The sequence below is a fragment of the Mustela erminea genome, chromosome 11 (genome assembly GCF_009829155.1).
Source record: "Mustela erminea isolate mMusErm1 chromosome 11, mMusErm1.Pri, whole genome shotgun sequence".
Lineage (NCBI taxonomy): Eukaryota > Metazoa > Chordata > Mammalia > Carnivora > Mustelidae > Mustela > Mustela erminea.
In genome coordinates, this window is record NC_045624.1 from 51,704,417 (window position 1) to 51,722,881 (window position 18,465).

Genomic DNA, 18,465 nt, shown 5'->3' on the forward strand with positions numbered 1-18,465 from the left:
CTCTAGAAGCCCAGGAAAAATCAGGCATCTGAAAACCTCTTCTGTGGTTTAACTAAAAAAGAAGTATAAATTCTAAGATGTTGGAAACGAGCAGGGAAAGATGTGACTCCGGCTGCTGAGCATGGCGCAAACCGAGGACCTCCGGGTGCTGGACGTTGGGGGAAGGGAGGGGACTCTGCGGGCACCACGCGGTCAGCCCAAGGGGCGGGCTCCACACGCACTCCAACTATTTTTTACTCTTCCTCTCTCTTTACTCCTTGGGGGTTGGGGCTGGGGGCTCGCAGTTAAAGGGCAGGAAAAATGAGAAGACGAGAACTCAATCCCACCCTCAACAACAAAACCAATGAGAGGGAGCAAGGGGTTATTTTCGCGCCACAAAAGATGGAAATCCAGGGGCGGCTCAGGGTCCAATGAATGGAAACCAGCAAACGGCTCTGGCGGCGGCAGCCGACGGTGATAGGCTCCCTCCGTCCACCAATCGGGTGAGAGAAGAAGCCCCCCCCGCCCCCTCCCCAGCCAGGGGCGGTGTCTCACTCCACGCCGGTTGCTCAACTTGGTCTCGGCAAGTCGGCCCCGCGGAGCGCGAAACCCCGCCCCGAGGCCGCGTTTGCGCGCCGTGTGCGCCCGTCTCGCGGCCCCGCCCCGCCCCGGACCCGGGCGCAGGATTCAGCCCGCGCTCCTTGCGGTCTTTCTCCGTGGGTACCAAACATCCCCCAGCGCCATGTAGCCCCTCGCACCGTCGACAAAGGCCTGAAGTGCGGGAGGGTCGCCAAACACACGCTGCCCGGTTCGTCTCCGCCGCCCGCGGGCGGCCGCGCGCTGGAGAACCTCAGGTGGTGTCGTGTGGCGAGGGGAACCGTAGAGGGTCTCCCGACCCCTACATCTAACTCGTGCACAGCTCCGCGCGGAGGGACAGAATCCGCGGCGGAGCCAGAAAGCGCCTGTCCAGCGGCAGGGCCAGGACGGTTCAGTGCTCGAGAGCCTCCGAGGCGAGGAACGAAGGATCTTCCCCAGTGGGAGCTGCAAGAATCCCGCCCTCTTTTTCCGGGCAGAGCCAGGGGAAAAAGGAAACAACCCCATCTTCTCATCTCCTGGGGTACTATTTTTGATTTTAAACAAAAATTACTGAAGGCAGATTCCGGAGTGGGCAGAGCCAAGTTACCACTTATCACGCATCGGGTTTAAACACATGAGTCCGGGAGAGCTGTTTGAAGGAGCAAGAGTTTGATAAAAAATACCTCCTATGGGGCCCAGGCGACGCGGCGGGCATTGCGTGCCCACCCCGCGGTAAGGACTTCGGCTCTCCGGTGCTCAGGAGTGGCCGGGGGTTAGGGGTAGCAGCAAGAACGCCCTTTCCTTCGCTTCTACCTGCTCAGCCTTCGCTCAGAACCTGTGGATACAGCAACGGTAACCGACCTTCCAAACATAGTTTTTCCTCTTTAATAGTAAACTGAACCATAAGAAACATTTTTATTGTCCTCAGGAGATACGGAGTAGGTGCAGCTGTCCAAAGCGTAAACAGACTGCAGTTGGGTGACACTCAGCCGCATCAGAGCACACACAATGGTTGGGATTCTCTCGTGGGGTTAACATTAATTAGGAGCTGCAACTGCTTCGGGAAGAACTCGGAAGTAGCCCATATGCAGGGTTAATTTCTGTGAGACTCCCTGAAAGGCTGGAAGTTAGGGTGACCTTATATTCATTTTTTGAAAATCCACCAAAGATGTTTTTGCATTTGAAATGCCAGTAAAAAGACAATTACCCGTGCTCTTTTTACTCAGCCAGTGAGTATAAACTTATCCCTCAAGTGGTTGGATGACTGGAAGTGGAGTGGACTCTACCTACCACCCTTTTATGTCTCAGTTTATTTAACTCCTGTATGTTTTTAAGGTCCTAGACGGAGTATCCAGTTTGTTACAATAATACACAGATTAAGTTCTCAAGTCCCAGAAACATATTTCATCAAAACAGCACACACTTGTCTTAAATTCCAGGTGTTAGATGTGTTTGATAGTGGCAGACAAGCATGGTCTAGTATTTATGGAAAATAAACAATTTATCCCATGCTTTAGAAAGAGATACTAACTTAGGTCTCAGTTTTAATACGAGCAAATACACTGAACAATCCAGAAGGTACCATTAAGTGACTCTGGAAGCAAGCTGAATATATATAAATTGTTCTTAATGAAAAATTACTAAAAGTTAAATGATGAAAAGACTAGTTTTTATAAAGACATACTTAGAAAAGCAAATACTGCTAAATGAATGAAAAGCACATTTCTCCAAATAGCTTTTGATCATATGCAACAGGTACATGGAAAATAGTTCATAATTTTTGATATTTACATTTTAAATACCACAGAAGTTAAAGAATACATATTTTTTTAGAACCATGATTTCATTTTTAAAAACATGAAAAGTAAAAATAAGTAAGCTCTTATAAAAAGTTAAACCTAACTATAAACTTAAAACCTCACCCCGAAATGTTCTTTAAAGATAGAGCTCCTAATATGGTTCTGAACATTATTACACAAGAGCACATTTGTGTCCTCGACCTCATAAAGTAAAACATTTCACTAAGTAAAATGTCAATGAAAATATTGTGAAAGTGAGTTTACATTTAAAAAGTTGGATTTGCTTAGCAGAAAAAGAAAAAACCTGTTAGAACAGTTGCATTTAAAATGGATGATCTGACACCTTCCGGTTCAACACAAAACTATAAAATAAGTTCCTTTTAAAAAAAAAATGCAAATACTCTATATCGTGCAATAGTTCCTACATGTAGAAAAAGTAATTTGTCATTCATCTTTTAATTGTAAAATATACACTTTTAAATGCCATATATGGATTTGACAAAGAGAAACGAACTCTATCAATTTTAATTACTAAATGTTTCAATGTAAATCATAATATTTTCTCTGTCGCACAATACATTTTCTACTACTAGCAGTACCAGATCATTAAAGATTCCTGTTTATATTTCCATGCTACATAGAATTTCATTGACTTTAAAAATAAACATTTTTCATCTTTTCCACGGAATACCTGTTAAAAAATGTCACAAGTAACTGGTGCAAATGAAGCTTTCGAGTGGAGTACACAATCAAAAAACACTTGCAGACTTCCACAAGAAACTCAGCACTATGTTCATTTCCGTATTCCTCTTCTCCAGTCTACATTTTGTTGGCCCAGTAAAGGCTTCACCGGGCCCAGACCCTCCCCCACACACCCACCATTGTACTTCTTACATACAGGGGAAATTATGAATGGCTCTCATGGCCAAATGCGGGCAGAAAAGAGGCAGAAAGGGACTCGGACAATTTTCAAGTGCGAATATCACCTTGGGGTAACGCAGAACGGTCTTCCTGTTTTAAGAGTCCCAAGTTCTTCAACTAAAATTCTTTAAATAAAAGTACCAGCCTACCCCACTCCTCCTCCTCTGGAAACTACAGGAAGAAATGGTTTCTGTTTAGATACCGACTTTTCCCACTCTGACTTCTCTTCTCCGGCCTCCGAGGTTGCGGACGCCCCCATCCCCACGCCAAATACCTCCGCCTCTACGCTCCCCTCCCCCACCGGTGGCCAAGCCCGCCCCCGGCCTCATTTATCTCTGAGCCTTTTCTGAATCGCTCAACCAATCGCAAACGCGAAGCCGAGAGCCAACGCGAGCGCAGGCGGAGGAGGTGTCGCCCAGACACCCGCCCAGGACGCCGCGGGCTCCCATCCCCCACCGCCCCCGGCTCCGGCCGCCCCACTTCCCCGGTGCCAAGGCCCGTGGAGGGTGCACTGGGCGGGGTGCGTCTGCCCGCCTCTCCCGCTCCCTCCCACCCCACCCGCTCGCTGCGTTTCCGCCCCTGCCAGTTCTGGAAACGTGCTTGCGGCTTTGCCGGGGTTACACTTCAAATGTCATCAAAGCCACAAGGCGGGTTCGAAATTGGGACTCTTTGGTTTTGTTAATTACCTATTTTAAAAAATCGAATATTTGAAACTCCGGTAACTAAAGCTGAGAAATTGCCTAGTTAGCACCTCCACCCATATCTCATTTAAAAAAAAAAAAAAACCTCCCTTGTTTCCTCCCCTCCCCCTCAGGATCCGCCCCGACCAGATAACCCTTTCTAAACTCTGTTGTGACAATCAGGGCCGCCAGCCGCGCTCCCCTCCGCACCCCGGCTGAGGCTCCTTTAGCATTTTTCGCCTTCTGCCTCCTCCCCCTCTCAGGGTCCCTCGCTCAGGCTCATTTCCCCTCCCCCTCTTCCTCCTCTCGCTTTTTTTCCCCCGAAACCCACTCTAATTGAGGCGCTGGGATTCCTCACGTGAGACGTTGATTTGTAGTTTGAACACGTGGCTCATTCAAAAAGCCGGACACTCGGAGCGGATTTTTTCCGCCTCCTGCGCCTTCCTCCCTCCACCCCTTCCCCCCTCCCTCCTGCCAGTCACCCTTCTGGGTTTTTTTATGGGGAGGCGGCGCCTGTCTTCACGTAGTGTGATATTTTCACAGTCCGCTGGCCGATGCCAAAGGGGTTGGGGAGGAAGAGACAAAAAGTAGTTCTTCCCCCCTCCTCCTCCTCTCCTTTTTCTCGCTAATCCCGCCTCCTCCTCAGAGTTAGGAAGACTCGTTGATACGTTTGGGTTGCTGCAAGGCTTTTTCTTTTCTTTCTTTCTTTTTTTTAATACCCAGAAAAGGAAAAACAAGAACCTTCGGATTTGATTTTTCGCTCCTCGTTCTTGTCCTTGGTTCTGACTGTGTTTGTGTGTTTTAACGGCGAGAAGACGAGGGGAACAAAACCCGCCGAAGCCCTCCATCACTGTGGGTGGTTTTAATTTTTCGTTTTTCTCCGAATTTTTTAAAAAACAACCACTCTTCACAATGAACAAACTGTATATCGGAAACCTAAGCGAGAATGCCGTCCCTACGGACCTGGAAAGTATCTTCAAGGACGCCAAGATCCCAGTGTCGGGACCCTTCCTAGTGAAGACGGGCTACGCGTTCGTGGACTGTCCGGACGAGAGCTGGGCCCTCAAGGCCATCGAGGCGCTTTCAGGTGGGCCCGCCCCAGCCCCGCCGGCGCGCCTGCCCCAGCCCTGCGCCGCCGGCCCGGGCCTGCCGGGGTTGGGGACCCGGAGCCAGGCCCGCGGCTGCCGCCGGGGGCGTCCACGCAGGGCCCCAGGCCCGGGGGAGGGCAGCGGGGAGGTGGGGCGAGGCCCGGGCGCCCACACGCGTGAGGTCTGGGGTGCTCTCTTCAGCTTGGGCTCCAACCCGGCCCCCCGCGGCTCCCCTCCTCCCGCCGGAGCTTTGCAGGCGGACGGCGGACGCGCTGTCAGAAAGCCGCCGCGCGGGCTCCGAGGGGAGCGGGGCTGGGGGAGGCGCGACCGCGAGCGCCGGACCTTCCCCGCTCGCCCCGCCCGGGCCGGGCCCAGGCGCGGGCTCCAGTCCCTGGCACGCCGGGCCTTGGGGGCCGAGCGGGTTCTCCCGCTTCTCTCCCCGCCTCCTTTCTCTCTCTGCACATTATTATTTATAGTGTTGGTTTCTCAGTCTCCCCCGGTTCGCTTTAGACCCCAGGCGTGGGAGAATGCAAAGTGGCCTCGACCCTGCTGCGGAGTGAGGACGCGGGCTGGTTGGTGCCTAGCACCGGCGGCCCGGCGCTTCCTCTGGATCCTGAGGGACGCAGGCCAGTGCGACCCGGGTTCCACGCTCCACCGTCCCCGCGTCCTACAAGCCAGGGGGCAGGTGGGCGAGAGCGGCCAGTGGTCGCCGGCAAGGGAGCCCCAGCCGCCGCGCCCGGTCCCCCGTTGCTCTCTTCGTCCTGGCCGCGGCTCCGGGGTTGGCGGGGCAAGCTCGGCGCGGCGGGGAACCGTGAGTGGCGAGGCATGCTCGAGTCCCCCTAACCCCCAGCCCCCCGGCAGCCCGTGTGGCAGGCGTCGCGCACTCCTTAGCGCCTTGTTCGTTCTGTGCTGAGATGCGTCTGGCCGTGCACTCTTGTCTGCGCCAACCCTGCGGTCCTCCAGCCTCTCCACCCTGTTCCTGGAGGGCCTGGGCTAGAAGCCGGGAGAAGGGTTCGGGGTCCCCTCCCGAAAAAAAAGCCAGTGTAGCCCCCTTCCCAGAGTTTGTCTTACGGGAGTGCGGGGAGGAGGTGGGCGGAAGGGCCGCGTCAGTCCTGCGGCTGTCGTAGAGTTGGGTGAACCCTGAGCTGGGCCTGGGGCTAGAATGTTACCCAAGTGGTAGGCCAGCCAATGGACCCTACTCCTCACCCACCTGTAAGTTATACACAGCTCTGAGGGGTCAGCTTCCCTCCCGCGCGTGGCCGGGCTGCCCTCCCTGCCTGAGACGCGGGCGGGGGGTGGGTATCAGGAAATCACTTGGGTCCCAGTTTAGGCTCTGCCTGTCCTTCGGGAAGAGCCGCTACACCCGGCCAACTGTCTTGCACCTCTTGTGTATCTGCAGGTAAAGTGGAACTGCACGGGAAATTAATGGAAGTTGAGCACTCTGTCCCAAAAAGACAAAGGTGAGCTTATTTATGGCATTTTCATTAATTCTGTTCTCCCTTATTGGGAAGAGAGATTTCAACACAGCTGAAAACAACTTCTTTTCCTCTGACGCTTTTTGGATTACTGTATGTTGAACGGCTTGGCTTTTCCGTCGTTTATTCCTTGCATTGAAGTTTATGGCAGGTGTGTGTGCGTGCGCTGGTAGGGAATAAAGGTCTCGTCCGTGGCTCCTGCCACCGGGTTATTGGTATAGAAGCTCTCACACCTATACGTTCTCTAAGTGGCTACAATAGGAAATCAAAGTCTTGAAGAGCAGTTTTGGGAATCTGTAGAAATTAGGAAGAAGTGGGTGACCCTCGCCCACTCCCCACCTGTAAGTTCATGGTAGAGGAAAGCAGCTGCAGACACGCGTGGGTGTGGAGTGTCTTTCCTTCGCTGTCCTGAGTTGGCGGCGATGAGTCTGAGAAGCCTGGGAGGCCGTCTGTATATCTGAGAAGAGGAATTTGCTGATTGGAACACGTGAGTGAACGACTGGGCTTCTCCTGCCCAGAAGCGCCTTTCAGTCACTCCAGAGTTACACAGGTTGCTGCAAACCAGCCTTTGTCTTACATCCCCTTCACGCTCCTCCCCGCGTCGTCGTCCCCCAGCCCCCCATATACTTGCTTACAAATAACCACCAAGATATCGTGAGGACTAAAGACTTGTACTACTTAAGCATGGGAATTGCACTTTTTGGAGCGCAAGTGTAGTGTGTCACTTTACAGAATGTTTGCAGACTGTTTTAACCGCTGGTGTATTTTGAAGAAATGGCTCCTCTTCTCTTCAAGAGCAGGCCCGATCCCTGCTCTGTAACTAACTGGAGAGGCACTGCTTCCTTACTGTTGGGCTGGGTTTAGTTTGTGCTTTTCTGAGTTGTGCAAGGTGGGGTTAGGGTTTCTGCCTTTCTCTCCCTTCTCCCTGCTCCTAACTCGGGCTAAGTAGTAAGCTGAAAGTTAATCTTAAGTAGGGCTGCCTTGTGTCTGTATCTGGTTAGGTGTTGGTGAGTGGTGTGCTAGAGGGTGGGAGAGGTGTGCTGTGCATTTCCCTGGTGCTCTGCAGAGAGGTGGCTACACAAAATGTCATCCTGGGCCTATTTCTATATTGAGCTCTGTTTCAGGTAAAGCGTTTTCACAAACCTTGCTTTTGTGAAGAGAGATGGTTTTTTGAGGATTTCTCTTGTTCATGTGCTTAGTTTTTATTAGGATAGTTGAGAAAGGATTTGTGTGATGAGACAGATTTAGTTCTAGTTGGGAATTTTGGTGAGGTCAAGTTATTTCACATAGTAGAAGGGAATTATTTTTTAAGAGCTTTTAAAATAATAGAACATGTCCCACAAAGTATCTAAACTGGTCTCCATTTAATAGGAAGTGGAAAATTGAGGAAAAAGGCACATCTCCTTAAAAATTTAAAGGCATAGTCTGAATTGTATATCTAGGGTGGGAAAAATGTAGGTACATTCTGCAAATTCTAATTGGTTTCATGTTTAGCCCCTGTGTCCTAATTTTCTTCAAATGTTGAATAAAAAAGAGGCACATGGTTGCGTCGAAGGACTGGCATTTTAACATTTGAGAGTTTCTTCTAAATTTAAACATTTAATGTCTGGCATTTTTCAAATACAATTTATGGACCTGCATGAAAATGTAGATTGCTTTGCTTTGCTCTCCTGATTTTCTTTTCCAGCCTGGTGTGAATTTCCCTCCACCTGGAGGGAATGAAATTAAAAACATCTGGTAACCTCTTGTTTTACTCTTTAATGTCTTTTGCCCAACCTAAAAACATACTTACTTGTTACTTTATAACGAATAGGAGTTTGTTTTAGGAAAGCATATAAGGTACCATGTCACCAGGGGCAGCAAGTATTTATCAATGGGAGTTTTTTTGTTTTAACAATGTAAATTAAAATTTCAGGCTGATTTTGCTTACATTGAAACACTTAGGATTTTAAATGAGATGTTACTAACAAATAGAAATGAGGACATAGGAGACAACTTTCTACTGATAGGGAGAACAAGTAAGTCCTTTTCTAGGATTGAATTGGCAAAAAAGGAAGGTAGAGGTTTCTTTTCCCTGCCCAGGGAAATCTAATTATATTACAACTTTGTTTTAACTGAAACTTGAACTGGGATGCAGTTCCCTTATCTGGACTGTTGAACTGTGTGAATAGGCTTTGGGAGGGGGCTGAGAATATCACTTGGTGAGCCATGCCTAGCTCCTATAGAAAGGTCAAGAAGTGATATATCGGTGACAGTGAAGCTGAATGCTGTAGACCAATCTTTGCCCAGTGAGCCTGCTGGACTTCTGGGTGGAGTTCTTTTGTGCTTAGCAGTCGCTGCATTCCATCCCATCATCATATGGGCATCTGAGACAGTCACACCCACATGTGCAGCAGTGACCTTTATACCTGCTGTGCAAGGCATGTTGGGAGCCTGGTGCTGAAGAATGCTTATGGCAGCACTCTGAGATGGATGAATGGGCTTGCAGCAACTAAATAGGGGAGCAGGCCCACGAGGCGATTTGATGCTTGGTATGCTGGCCCAACTGTGACTGGGAGCTGAGCTGGGCACAGAACCTTTCAGGAAGGGGCACTGTGGAGCTTGGTTCTGACCAAGCTTAGCTCCTGAATACCGAAGTCTCACGGGAATGTGGAAGGAATGTTGCTTTTCTGCATTCAGATACCCCTCAGTTGGGGGAAGATTATAGCATTATTTTACCCAGCTTGAGATCCCCTGTGTCCAGAATGAAGAGAAGATTGAGGTGAATATCTGTGATAGTCTTGCACTCTCTGTTGCTAAGGTAAAGAATTCAGCACATGAGTACTTGGCGTCACTCTGAAGTATAACCTTTTTTTTTTTTTTTTTTTTTTTTTGGCCAAAGGCAGACATTTAATGACCGAGCCACCCAGGCACCCCATGAAGTATAATCTTAAATACTCACCCCACTCCCCACCCTGCCTTGGGGGCAAGGGTGGCTGTGAAAATTGTGATTTTTGAAGAATACAGCTCAGTTTGGTTGGAAGAGCCAGTGGTATCTTGTGGGACTGCGTATGTGCCCCTATGCGATTATGTAAATAGCACCGATTTCCTTTTTTGTTATGTTGTGGGCTGTTGGGCATGGGAGAGAGAATGGGAAAGTCGCTGACACTGGGGAACTGACAGGATGGTGGTTTTAGTTTGTTTTCCATTACTTTTTTAAGTTATGAAAAATTTTCACATTTTTTGTTTTTTATGGCTTAAACTTGCTCATGATTTAGCTTTCAGCATTGAGTAAGATTATATGAATCCAAAACATATTTCAATGAAGGATAAACAAAATGGTAGGATATCGTTGTTAATATTTTTCCAGGAAGGCTCCATTAAAAACAGACTGGTTTCTAAGCTCACATGATTTTGTTCTTTGTTTCCTCAAAAAAGAAAATAAAGCCAACAACTTATTTCAGTATTAGAATAATGTTTTAACAGTTAAATTAGATAGACATAGCATGTATAAAAGTTACTAGGATTTTAAATGTATCTTAATTTAAATGTCTATTTAAAAGTGCTGCCCTGGGGCACCTGGGTGGCTCAGTGGGTTAAGCCGCTGCCTTCGGCTCAGGTCATGATCTCAGGGACCTGGGATCGAGTCCCGCATCGGGCTCTCTGCGCAGCAGGGAGCCTGCTTCCCTCTCTCTCTCTCTGCCTGCCTCTCCAACTACTTGTGATTTCTCTCTGTCAAATAAGTAAATAAAATCTTTAAAAAAAAAAAAAAAAAAAGTGCTGCCCTTTTTTTTTTTTTAATTTATTTATTTGACAGAGCGAGAGAGGGAACACAAGCAGGGGGAGTGGGAGAGGGAGAACAGGCTTCCCACGGAGCAGGGAGACGGGATCATGAGCTGAGCAGAGGGCAGATGCCTAACGACTGAGCTACCGAGGTGCCCTAAAAGTGCTACATTTTAACAGCTGCTGTATATGGAGTAGGAAGATGGTGCCACAACCAGCAATGTGTCCATTAGCCAGGCACATGATCCTGTTGGCTCAGGCCAATAAAAGCTGTTTTTGTTTTTGTTTTTTTTTAAAGATTTTATTTATTTGACAGAGATCACAAGTAGGCAGAGAGAGAGGAGGAAGCAGGCTCCCTGCTGAGCAGAGAGCCCGATGCGGGACTCGATCCCAGGACCCTGAGATCATGACCCGAGCCAAAGGCAGCGGCTTAACCCACTGAGCCACCCAGTTGCCCATAAAAGCTGTTTTTAATGCTGAACATTTAAACATAGGCACGAATAGCTGTGCTGCTCCTTGCTTATCAGTTTGGGACTGGTGAATCTTGTGAATTAGAGCAGTTTCTCACATATACAGAGACTTGAGGTTCTGACTGTTAGGATTCTTTACCAGCCATGAAAGTTTCCTAAGCAGTGTCGTTGGAACGCTCAGTTTAAGGTCAGTAATGCATGACTGCCTAAGTAATTGTAGCCAACAAGATTTTTCTTGATTTCATGTTGTTCTTTTAGTACAGCTTGAGAGAGAGTAGATTTCTTAACTTTGGCATTATTTGAATTAAGAAAATATATATGTATAAATGAATGTTGATAAGTCGCTTCTGTGGGACTGTCCACAGTAACAAGGAAGACATTATGGAAACATGACATGTGCCTGGAGCCAGTGGGAATTGAGAATCTTGGCTTCTGTTTCTGGCTTCTCTTTTGATTTGTGTGATCACTTGCATTCTCTGTTCATGCCAAATGCCACTATAATAAACTAACAGGGGGCATATTTTGTTCTGAGTTTTGCCATTCTGCTTGAAATGAGTTACCAGCTGGGGCTTAAAAATACCTTTTGGAATTAGAGAGATGTGGGGTCTTCCCTGTATGGAACTTGTATCTTCTGTAGCATGGCAGTTCAGTTGCTTGTGCACATGTACCTCTTTCTGGCAGTCAGCAAGAGCGAAATGATCTTTGTCATACTTTGAAATCCTTTAATGAGCCACACCATTGCAGTTAATGTGTTGTTATATATAGGTCTTGGATTTTCTATTAAAGTGAAGCTGTTGAGCTTCCTGGATATTTATTTAAACAGTTCTATTGTAATTGTCTTTAGCAGTCACCTTCCCTAGAAATAACTAATTTTTAAATTGTATGATTTATCCATTTATTATGGTATGATTTATTTATCCACCAGCTTTGGTGGTGGGTTTGTTCTGGGAGGATGGAGAACAGCGGCTGTGCTATTCTTAGCCAAGTTTCCTTTATTGACTCTTGCCTCTGATTCAAGCTTCTAGAGTCACAAGACAGGAGGTGGCAGTGTGGTAGCGGTGACCAAGGGATGGGATTGGCGTTTTTAGTTAGGAACTCTGCCCCATAAATCTGATGTTTTAAAAACTGGCTTGGTCTTGCAGGGTTTTGCTTGAAAGCTGGTGGCAAATGCAGTTTCCAGTGCTCCATTAAAACTGAGGGTGTAATTTATCATGGTCTGAAATTGCTGTTTGGCAAGTATTGGTAAATAAACAGTTATAAATATTAATATAGTATGTAGACTTTGTTGCCCTGAAAGGGAATACATAGTACATAAATTATGCATTTTAGAGAATTATCATGAGACCATTTAACTTGACTAGGAAGTAGTTTGATATTATTATAGATGTATTCTTTGAGGAATCTAATGAAACAATATGTTTTGTTTTGTGTTGTTTTTATTTTTAAGTGACCTCAGGGCAGGGCTCAAACTCACAGCCTTGAGATCAGTAGTTTCATGCTCCACTAGCTGAGCTTACCAGGCACTCCAAGTGGAGCTATAAATTGAGAGTGGTCTTAAGTCTTTAGCTGGCATTATCAGTTAGTTGTTTAGAAGTTGAGTCCATTGCTATCATGGTGTTTCAGTCATTTCTTGCTTCATAGTAAACTACCCCAAAACCTAGTGACTCAAAACAACTTATTCTTCCTCATGATTCTGTGGGTCTGCTTGGTGGTTGGTTCTGTTCTACATGGTGTCATGCTCGGTCCTTGGCAGAGCTGGTCTAAAAGGTCCAAGAAGGCTTCATTCACATGGCTGGCCTCTTCGTGCTGATGCACATGATTTCTCCCCACATGGTATCTCAGTGCTCTTTAGTAGCCCTTGGCTACCAAGTGAGAGTAGGTAGAAGCTGTTAGACTTCTTAAAGGCTAGGCCCAGAATTGGCACATTATCCTATCCATTTTGTCAATCAGGGCAAGTCACAAGGCCAGCATGGATTCAAGGAAGTATGGAGATAGTCTCCATCTCTTGATGGTAGAGTGGCATGAATGTACGGAGAGGAAGGAATTGATGGTGACCATCTTTGTAAATTCTCTTACATAAATGGAAGGAGAGCAGGACTAGTTCCCTCAAAGTGATTGGAACCTAAAATATCTGCAAAATACATTTAGCACTAGAAATGGGGAGGCAGTTCTCATTGTAATATCCTGGCAGGAGATCATATTAATTAGCTTTGGAGGTGATGAATAGTGGTCAGTGTCTGTATATTTCTAAGAAAGAACTAAGAGGATTTGCTGATGGATTAGATGAGAATTAGGAGAAGAGTAAAGCAGGACAAGAAGATTTTTTTTGGTGAGAAAAACTAGATGGAATGGAAGGTGGTGCCATTTACCAGAATGGAGAGTATTGGGGAAGAAACAAATTCTTGCATAGAGATCAGGAGCTTCACTTTTGACATATTATGTCTCTAATTCTTGTTAGGGTTTTTTCTTTGTTTTTGTTTTTCCGTTTAAGATTTTACTTATTTTACAGAGAGAGAGAGGGAACACAAGCAGGGGGAGTGGGAAAGGGAGAAGCAGGCTTCCCACTGAGCAGGGAGCCTGATGTGGGGCTCGATCCCAGAACCCTGGGATCATGACCTGAGCTGAAGGCAGATGCTTAACCGACTGAGCCACCTAGGCACCCCCACTTGTTAGAAAGTTGAGTGAAGAAGTCAATAGGTAGTTGGAAATACCAATTTGGAGGGTAGGAATTGGAGGTGAAAATTGGAGATGTCACTAGTTTGTGATGTTTAAAATCATGGGATCAGACAAGATTACAAAGGGACTGAGTATGGGGCTTTAGGAGGAAGGAAAGGCCAGCAAAAGAGAGTGAGAGAGGCCATTAAGGTAAAGGAAAGCAAGCAGAGTGAACTGCTTCTGGGAGATTCGTGGGAAAAAAAAAGGAAAGAAAAAGCCTGTGGATAAGGAAGGTGTCATCAGCTATATAGAATACCACTGAAAGTTTGTGATTTAGATGGATTCATGTGAATGGGGTTGGTGGTAAGTTGCAGCCTTCGGGTTTGGCATTAGATAGATGGAGAGAGATTTATGAATTTTGGAGCAACCTGGAAAATAGCCTTTCTTTCAGGATTCATTTATTAGTATCTCATTTTTTTTTTTTAACTTTCTAGAAATATCTGTGAGCATGTTCTATTTATAACCTGCTAGAGATGGAAGAGTCCTAAGTTTAGTAGATCCTCTTGCCAGTGGACAAGACTTGTTTCAGTTGACCTGCTTTCTGGCATCTGTTTCAACATTTCTGGTGACTGAGCTTACTTTCTAGGTTACCTATTCTACTTTTTATTAAATATACATTTGGAAACTCCTTTGAGGCTGTCTTAGGTTTCAAGGCAGTGTAGATCAGGTGCAGTGCTTTTCTGTGGTTATCTAAAGATTTGTTTTTAGGGTTGCCTGGTTGGCTCAGTTGGTTAAACGTCTGCCTTTGGCTCTGGTCATGATCCAGGGTCCTGGGATCCAGCCCTGCGTCAGGCTCTCTGCTCAGTGGAGAACGTGCTTCTCCCTCTTTCTCTGCTGCTCCCTCTATTTGAGCACACTCTCTCTCTATGTCAGAAAAAAAAAAGGTAGGGGGTGCCTGGGTGGCTCAGTGGGTTGAGTCTCTGCCTTTGGCTCGGGTCATGATCCCAGGGTCCTGGGATTGAGCCCCATTGGGCTCTCTGCTCAGTGGGGAACCTGCTTCCCCCTCTCTGCCTGCCTCTCTGCCTACTTGTGATCGCTCTCTCTGTCAGATAAATAAATAAAATCTTAAAAAAAAAAAAGGACCTGATTTGAGTATTTTAACTAACTGAAATTAAAAAGTTAAAGACTTGATTTGACAAACAAGGTTGAATCTATTGGCCAGTACATTTATGGATATCATGGGCTAAGTTTAAAATACTTCAATCACTTTGTTATTTTAGGATGCTGGAATAAGTAAAGCATTCCTTCCATTTTATTCATAAAAATTTAGCTATAAGAAATACAAGAAACCTTTTGTAAGTACCCTAAGTTCCCTCATCTTTGCATATTGAAAAACCTGGTCTTTGGTAAAGCAGCTTTCTCCTCAAATTATGAATCCTGGTTTTGGCCTCAGTGGTCACCAAAACTAGGTGATCTGTTATAATCAGTTGATTTGAAACCAGTGACTGGATCTCAGTAACTCTTTTTAGGACTTGGTTTATGCAAGTCCTTTGATTAGTCAAATACTACTTTCAAAATGTGTTAAATATTTGCTATTTTAAGAAAGGAATACCAATAAAAATGAGACACTGTAACATATTTTTTTAGTGCTGTTAGTTCTACCAGAGGATTCTCTGTAAAGGCCTGAGAGAAGTGACTTGCCCAGGGCACTGCAGGTAATTAGTGGAACCCATTTTCCCCTTCCTTTGACTCTGCCCTGCCTTCATTCCTCTCATTTAAGTTGTCAAATCCTGAAAGTAGCTTACACAGCAGCCTGATCATGTTTGCAGTGTGGCAAGTTGGAGCAGAGATGTCCTGTTTCTTGCTTTCTCTGAAGAAAAAAAGAAGTCTTGTTTGGCTTCTTTGAAAGTTGATTTATTGTCTTCCTGTAGGAAAGAGACAAGTTCAGGTAGTCTGGAATCTGGGACTTACTATAGAACAAAAGTATCTGGACATCCTATCGTAAGATGGAAAGGCAAACCACTTCTTCCTTGAAGGTATATATTTTTTTAGCAGCATAATCTTAATACAAATGAATTGCAGAGAAGCTGGAGGGGGCCCTAAGGAGGTATGAGAGTAGAACAGAGGGCACGAGGAAGTAGATGCCAGGGCTTTATCTCAGGCATGTGATTGTGACTCACGGGGTATGTTTAAGATTGCAAAAGAGGTAGAAGTGTCTGGAGTGGAGTCCACCGTGCCTGGTTGTCCCCACCTCCTTAACAATTTTAGTAAGATCCTGGCTTGCAGAAGTCTTTTAAATTTGGAATATTGTTAAGGATTGAGAGAGAAGAAGAGGGAGAAATTGTGCTGGAACTTTTTGATGAGGAGCTCTGGTGCTTGTGCCATGGGCCTTTTTTGAACTGAAAGGTATTGCCAGAGAATGTGGGATGTGAGGTCTGAGATCTGGGTTGAATCCCAACTCCATTTTCTAAATACATGATGTTGATTAATGCTGAGGAAATTGAGGTCTGGGGAGGTTTGAATGGTGAATACTGCCTGATAGCATCCTGGGGACAACGTGTATAAAGCATCAATGCGGTATTATTCCATAGTAACTTCAGTGGCAGCTGTTGTATTTTTGCCCTTGGGATTTAAGTATAAAGGCTGGATGTAGATGATATTTGGTGATAACAGAAATACAGAAAACTTTTGTTCTGGTTTTGGTTATGGACTCATGTAAGTAGAAATCTGTGGTGGTGTGTTTGTTTTTATTTCACTGGGTGTGTAATACTTTTTTTTTTTTTTTTTTTTTTTAAATTTATTTGACAGAGATCACAAGTAGGCAGAGAGGCAGGCAGAGAGAGAGAGAGGAGGATCAGGCTCCCCGCTGAGGAGAGATCCCTATGTGGGGCTCGATCCCAGAAGCCTGGGATCGTGACCTGAGCTGAAGGCAGAGGCTTTAACGCACTGAGCCACCCAGGTGCCTCTGTAATACTTTTTTTGAAATTACTGTATAACCTAGCTACAGTAGTATATATCTTAAGTAAACAACTTGAATTTTTATATATATATATTCCATTCAAATGAATTCAAAACACAAGAAAATCATCTCCATGTATTTCCCTGGTCTTAGAGCTGGTAGTTTCATATATTCCAGAAATTCTTTTATGCATGTATCAACAAACTTTTTTTTTTTTTTTTTTTAAGATTTTATTTATTTGACAGCACAGGCAGGGGGAGCGGCAGACAGAGGTGAGGGAGAAGCAGGCTCCGTGCTGAGCAGGGAGCCCGATGTGGGGCCTGTATCCCAGGACCCTGAGATTGTGACCTGAGGTGAAGGCAGAGGCTTTAACCCACTGAGCCACCCAGGCGCCCCGGTATGCAACAGTTTAACTGTTCTTTTCATAGTAGTCTCAGTTGAGTGTTTTTATGTCATAGGACTCTTGGTTAGATATTTTTAAAAAAATTTTTTTCAAATTTATTTGACAGACAGAGATCACAAGTAGGCAGATAGGCAGGCAGAGAGAGAGGAGGAAGCAGGCTCCCCGCTGAGCAGAGAGCCCGATGCGGGGTTACATCCCAGGACCCTGGGATCATGACCCAAGCTGAAAGCAGAGGCTTTAACCCACTGAGCCACCCTGGCGCCTCTTGGTTAGATATTTTTATAAGGTAAATTCTTAGATTGGGAATTGCTATGTTAGGAGACCCGCACATTTAAATTTGTAAGTGCTCTGCCAAAAACACTTAACTTCTATTGACATGGTTAGTCATAAGACAACCAAGAGAGCAGTTTTCTTTTTCTTTTTTTGTTACGAAACTCTTTACGAATTTGTGGGTCATCCTTGCACAGGGGCCATGCTAATCTTCCCTGTATTGTTCCAGTTTTAGTATACATGCTGCCAAAGTGAGCTCAAGAGAGCAGTTTTCAATGAAGTATGCAATAAGACAGTTTGGTTAAAAATTGTCTTTTCAAGCATGGATGACTGTATGAATCTAGGTACATACATATTTATATCATGGGTATTGTGCTAACTCTGACAAGTCTAGGTCCTTATTCATTTGTGCCCTTTGTATGTGAAAATTAATCTAAAAACTATAACAATTAAGTTCTGATAACTTCTAGCTCGAATACATAGGGTTTGTATTCTCCCATTCTTAGCACCTTGAATTTTGGATTGTACCTCAGGGACTAATAATATTTTATTGCAGTGAGAACTCTACTAAGTCATATTTTGAGGAAAAATTTGATTAAAAACTAGTTTCCAAAGCAGAGTGCTACTCAGCTTTCTTAGGTGGGCAGATGATAATTGGGGAGCTTAATTAAAAGAACCTGTGTGTTGGGGTGCCTGGGTGGCTAAGTGGGTTAAAGCCTCTGCTTTTGGCTCAGGTCATGATCCCAGGGTCCCGGGATCGAGACCCGCGTCGGGCTCTCTGCTCGGCAGGGAGCCTGCTTCCTCCTCTCTCTCTGCCTGCCTCTCTGCCTACTTGTGATTTCTGTCTGTCAAATAAATAAATAAAATCTTTAAAAAAAAAGAACCTGTGTGGCGTCCAGTTAGGGAATAAGTCATGGGGATGCAAGGAGGCCATAGGGAATGTAGTCCATGGTACTATAGTAGCCTTGTGTGGTGGGAGATGATGGCTACACTTGTGGTGAGCAGAGCACAACCTACAGACTAGTTGAATTACCGGAAGCTAATGTAACGTTGCACATCAACGTTTAAAACATCGTTTAAAACAAAAGGAACCTATGATGGTAAAGCTGTTTGAAAAGTGATTGTGTTCTCCCCCGTGACTCCCAAATGTCTGTTTTAAGGGCACCTGGATGGCTCAGTCAGTTAAACATCGGGCTCTTCATTTCAGCTCCAGTCTGGATCTCAGGGTGGCGAGTTCAAGCGCAGCATTGGGTTCCATGCTGGATGTGGAGCCTACTTAAAAAAAAAAAAGTGATTACCAGATGTTTGTTTTAAAAGTTAGCTGCTGGGGCGCCTGGGTGGCTCAGTGGTTTGGGCTGCTGCCTTCGGCTCGGGTCATGATCTCAGGGTCCTGGGATCGAGCCCTGCATCGGGCTCTCTGCTCCGCAG

The 18,465-nt window shown here is 45.8% G+C and overlaps 1 protein-coding gene and 1 non-coding gene across 4 annotated transcripts in view; one reads left to right on the forward strand and one right to left on the reverse strand.

Annotated features, from left to right (window-relative positions):
- Positions 1 to 4,331: 4,331 nt before the first annotated feature.
- The window catches only part of IGF2BP3 (insulin like growth factor 2 mRNA binding protein 3), a 140,812-nt gene continuing 126,678 nt past the window's right edge, over positions 4,332 to 18,465 (forward strand). The window contains exons 1-2 of one of the 3 annotated variants that reach the window (XM_032303934.1): positions 4,332 to 5,042; positions 6,443 to 6,503. In XM_032303934.1, the coding sequence (XP_032159825.1) occupies positions 4,868 to 5,042; positions 6,443 to 6,503 (236 nt within the window). In that variant the 5' untranslated portion in view covers positions 4,332 to 4,867. The remainder of the gene's footprint in view (positions 5,043 to 6,442; positions 6,504 to 18,465) is intronic. The other 2 variants (XM_032303932.1, XM_032303933.1) reach the window with 2 other exon arrangements.
- Positions 17,190 to 17,296, reverse strand: LOC116569735. Its single transcript, XR_004277166.1, has one exon. It is a non-coding gene; the product is annotated as a U6 spliceosomal RNA (small nuclear RNA).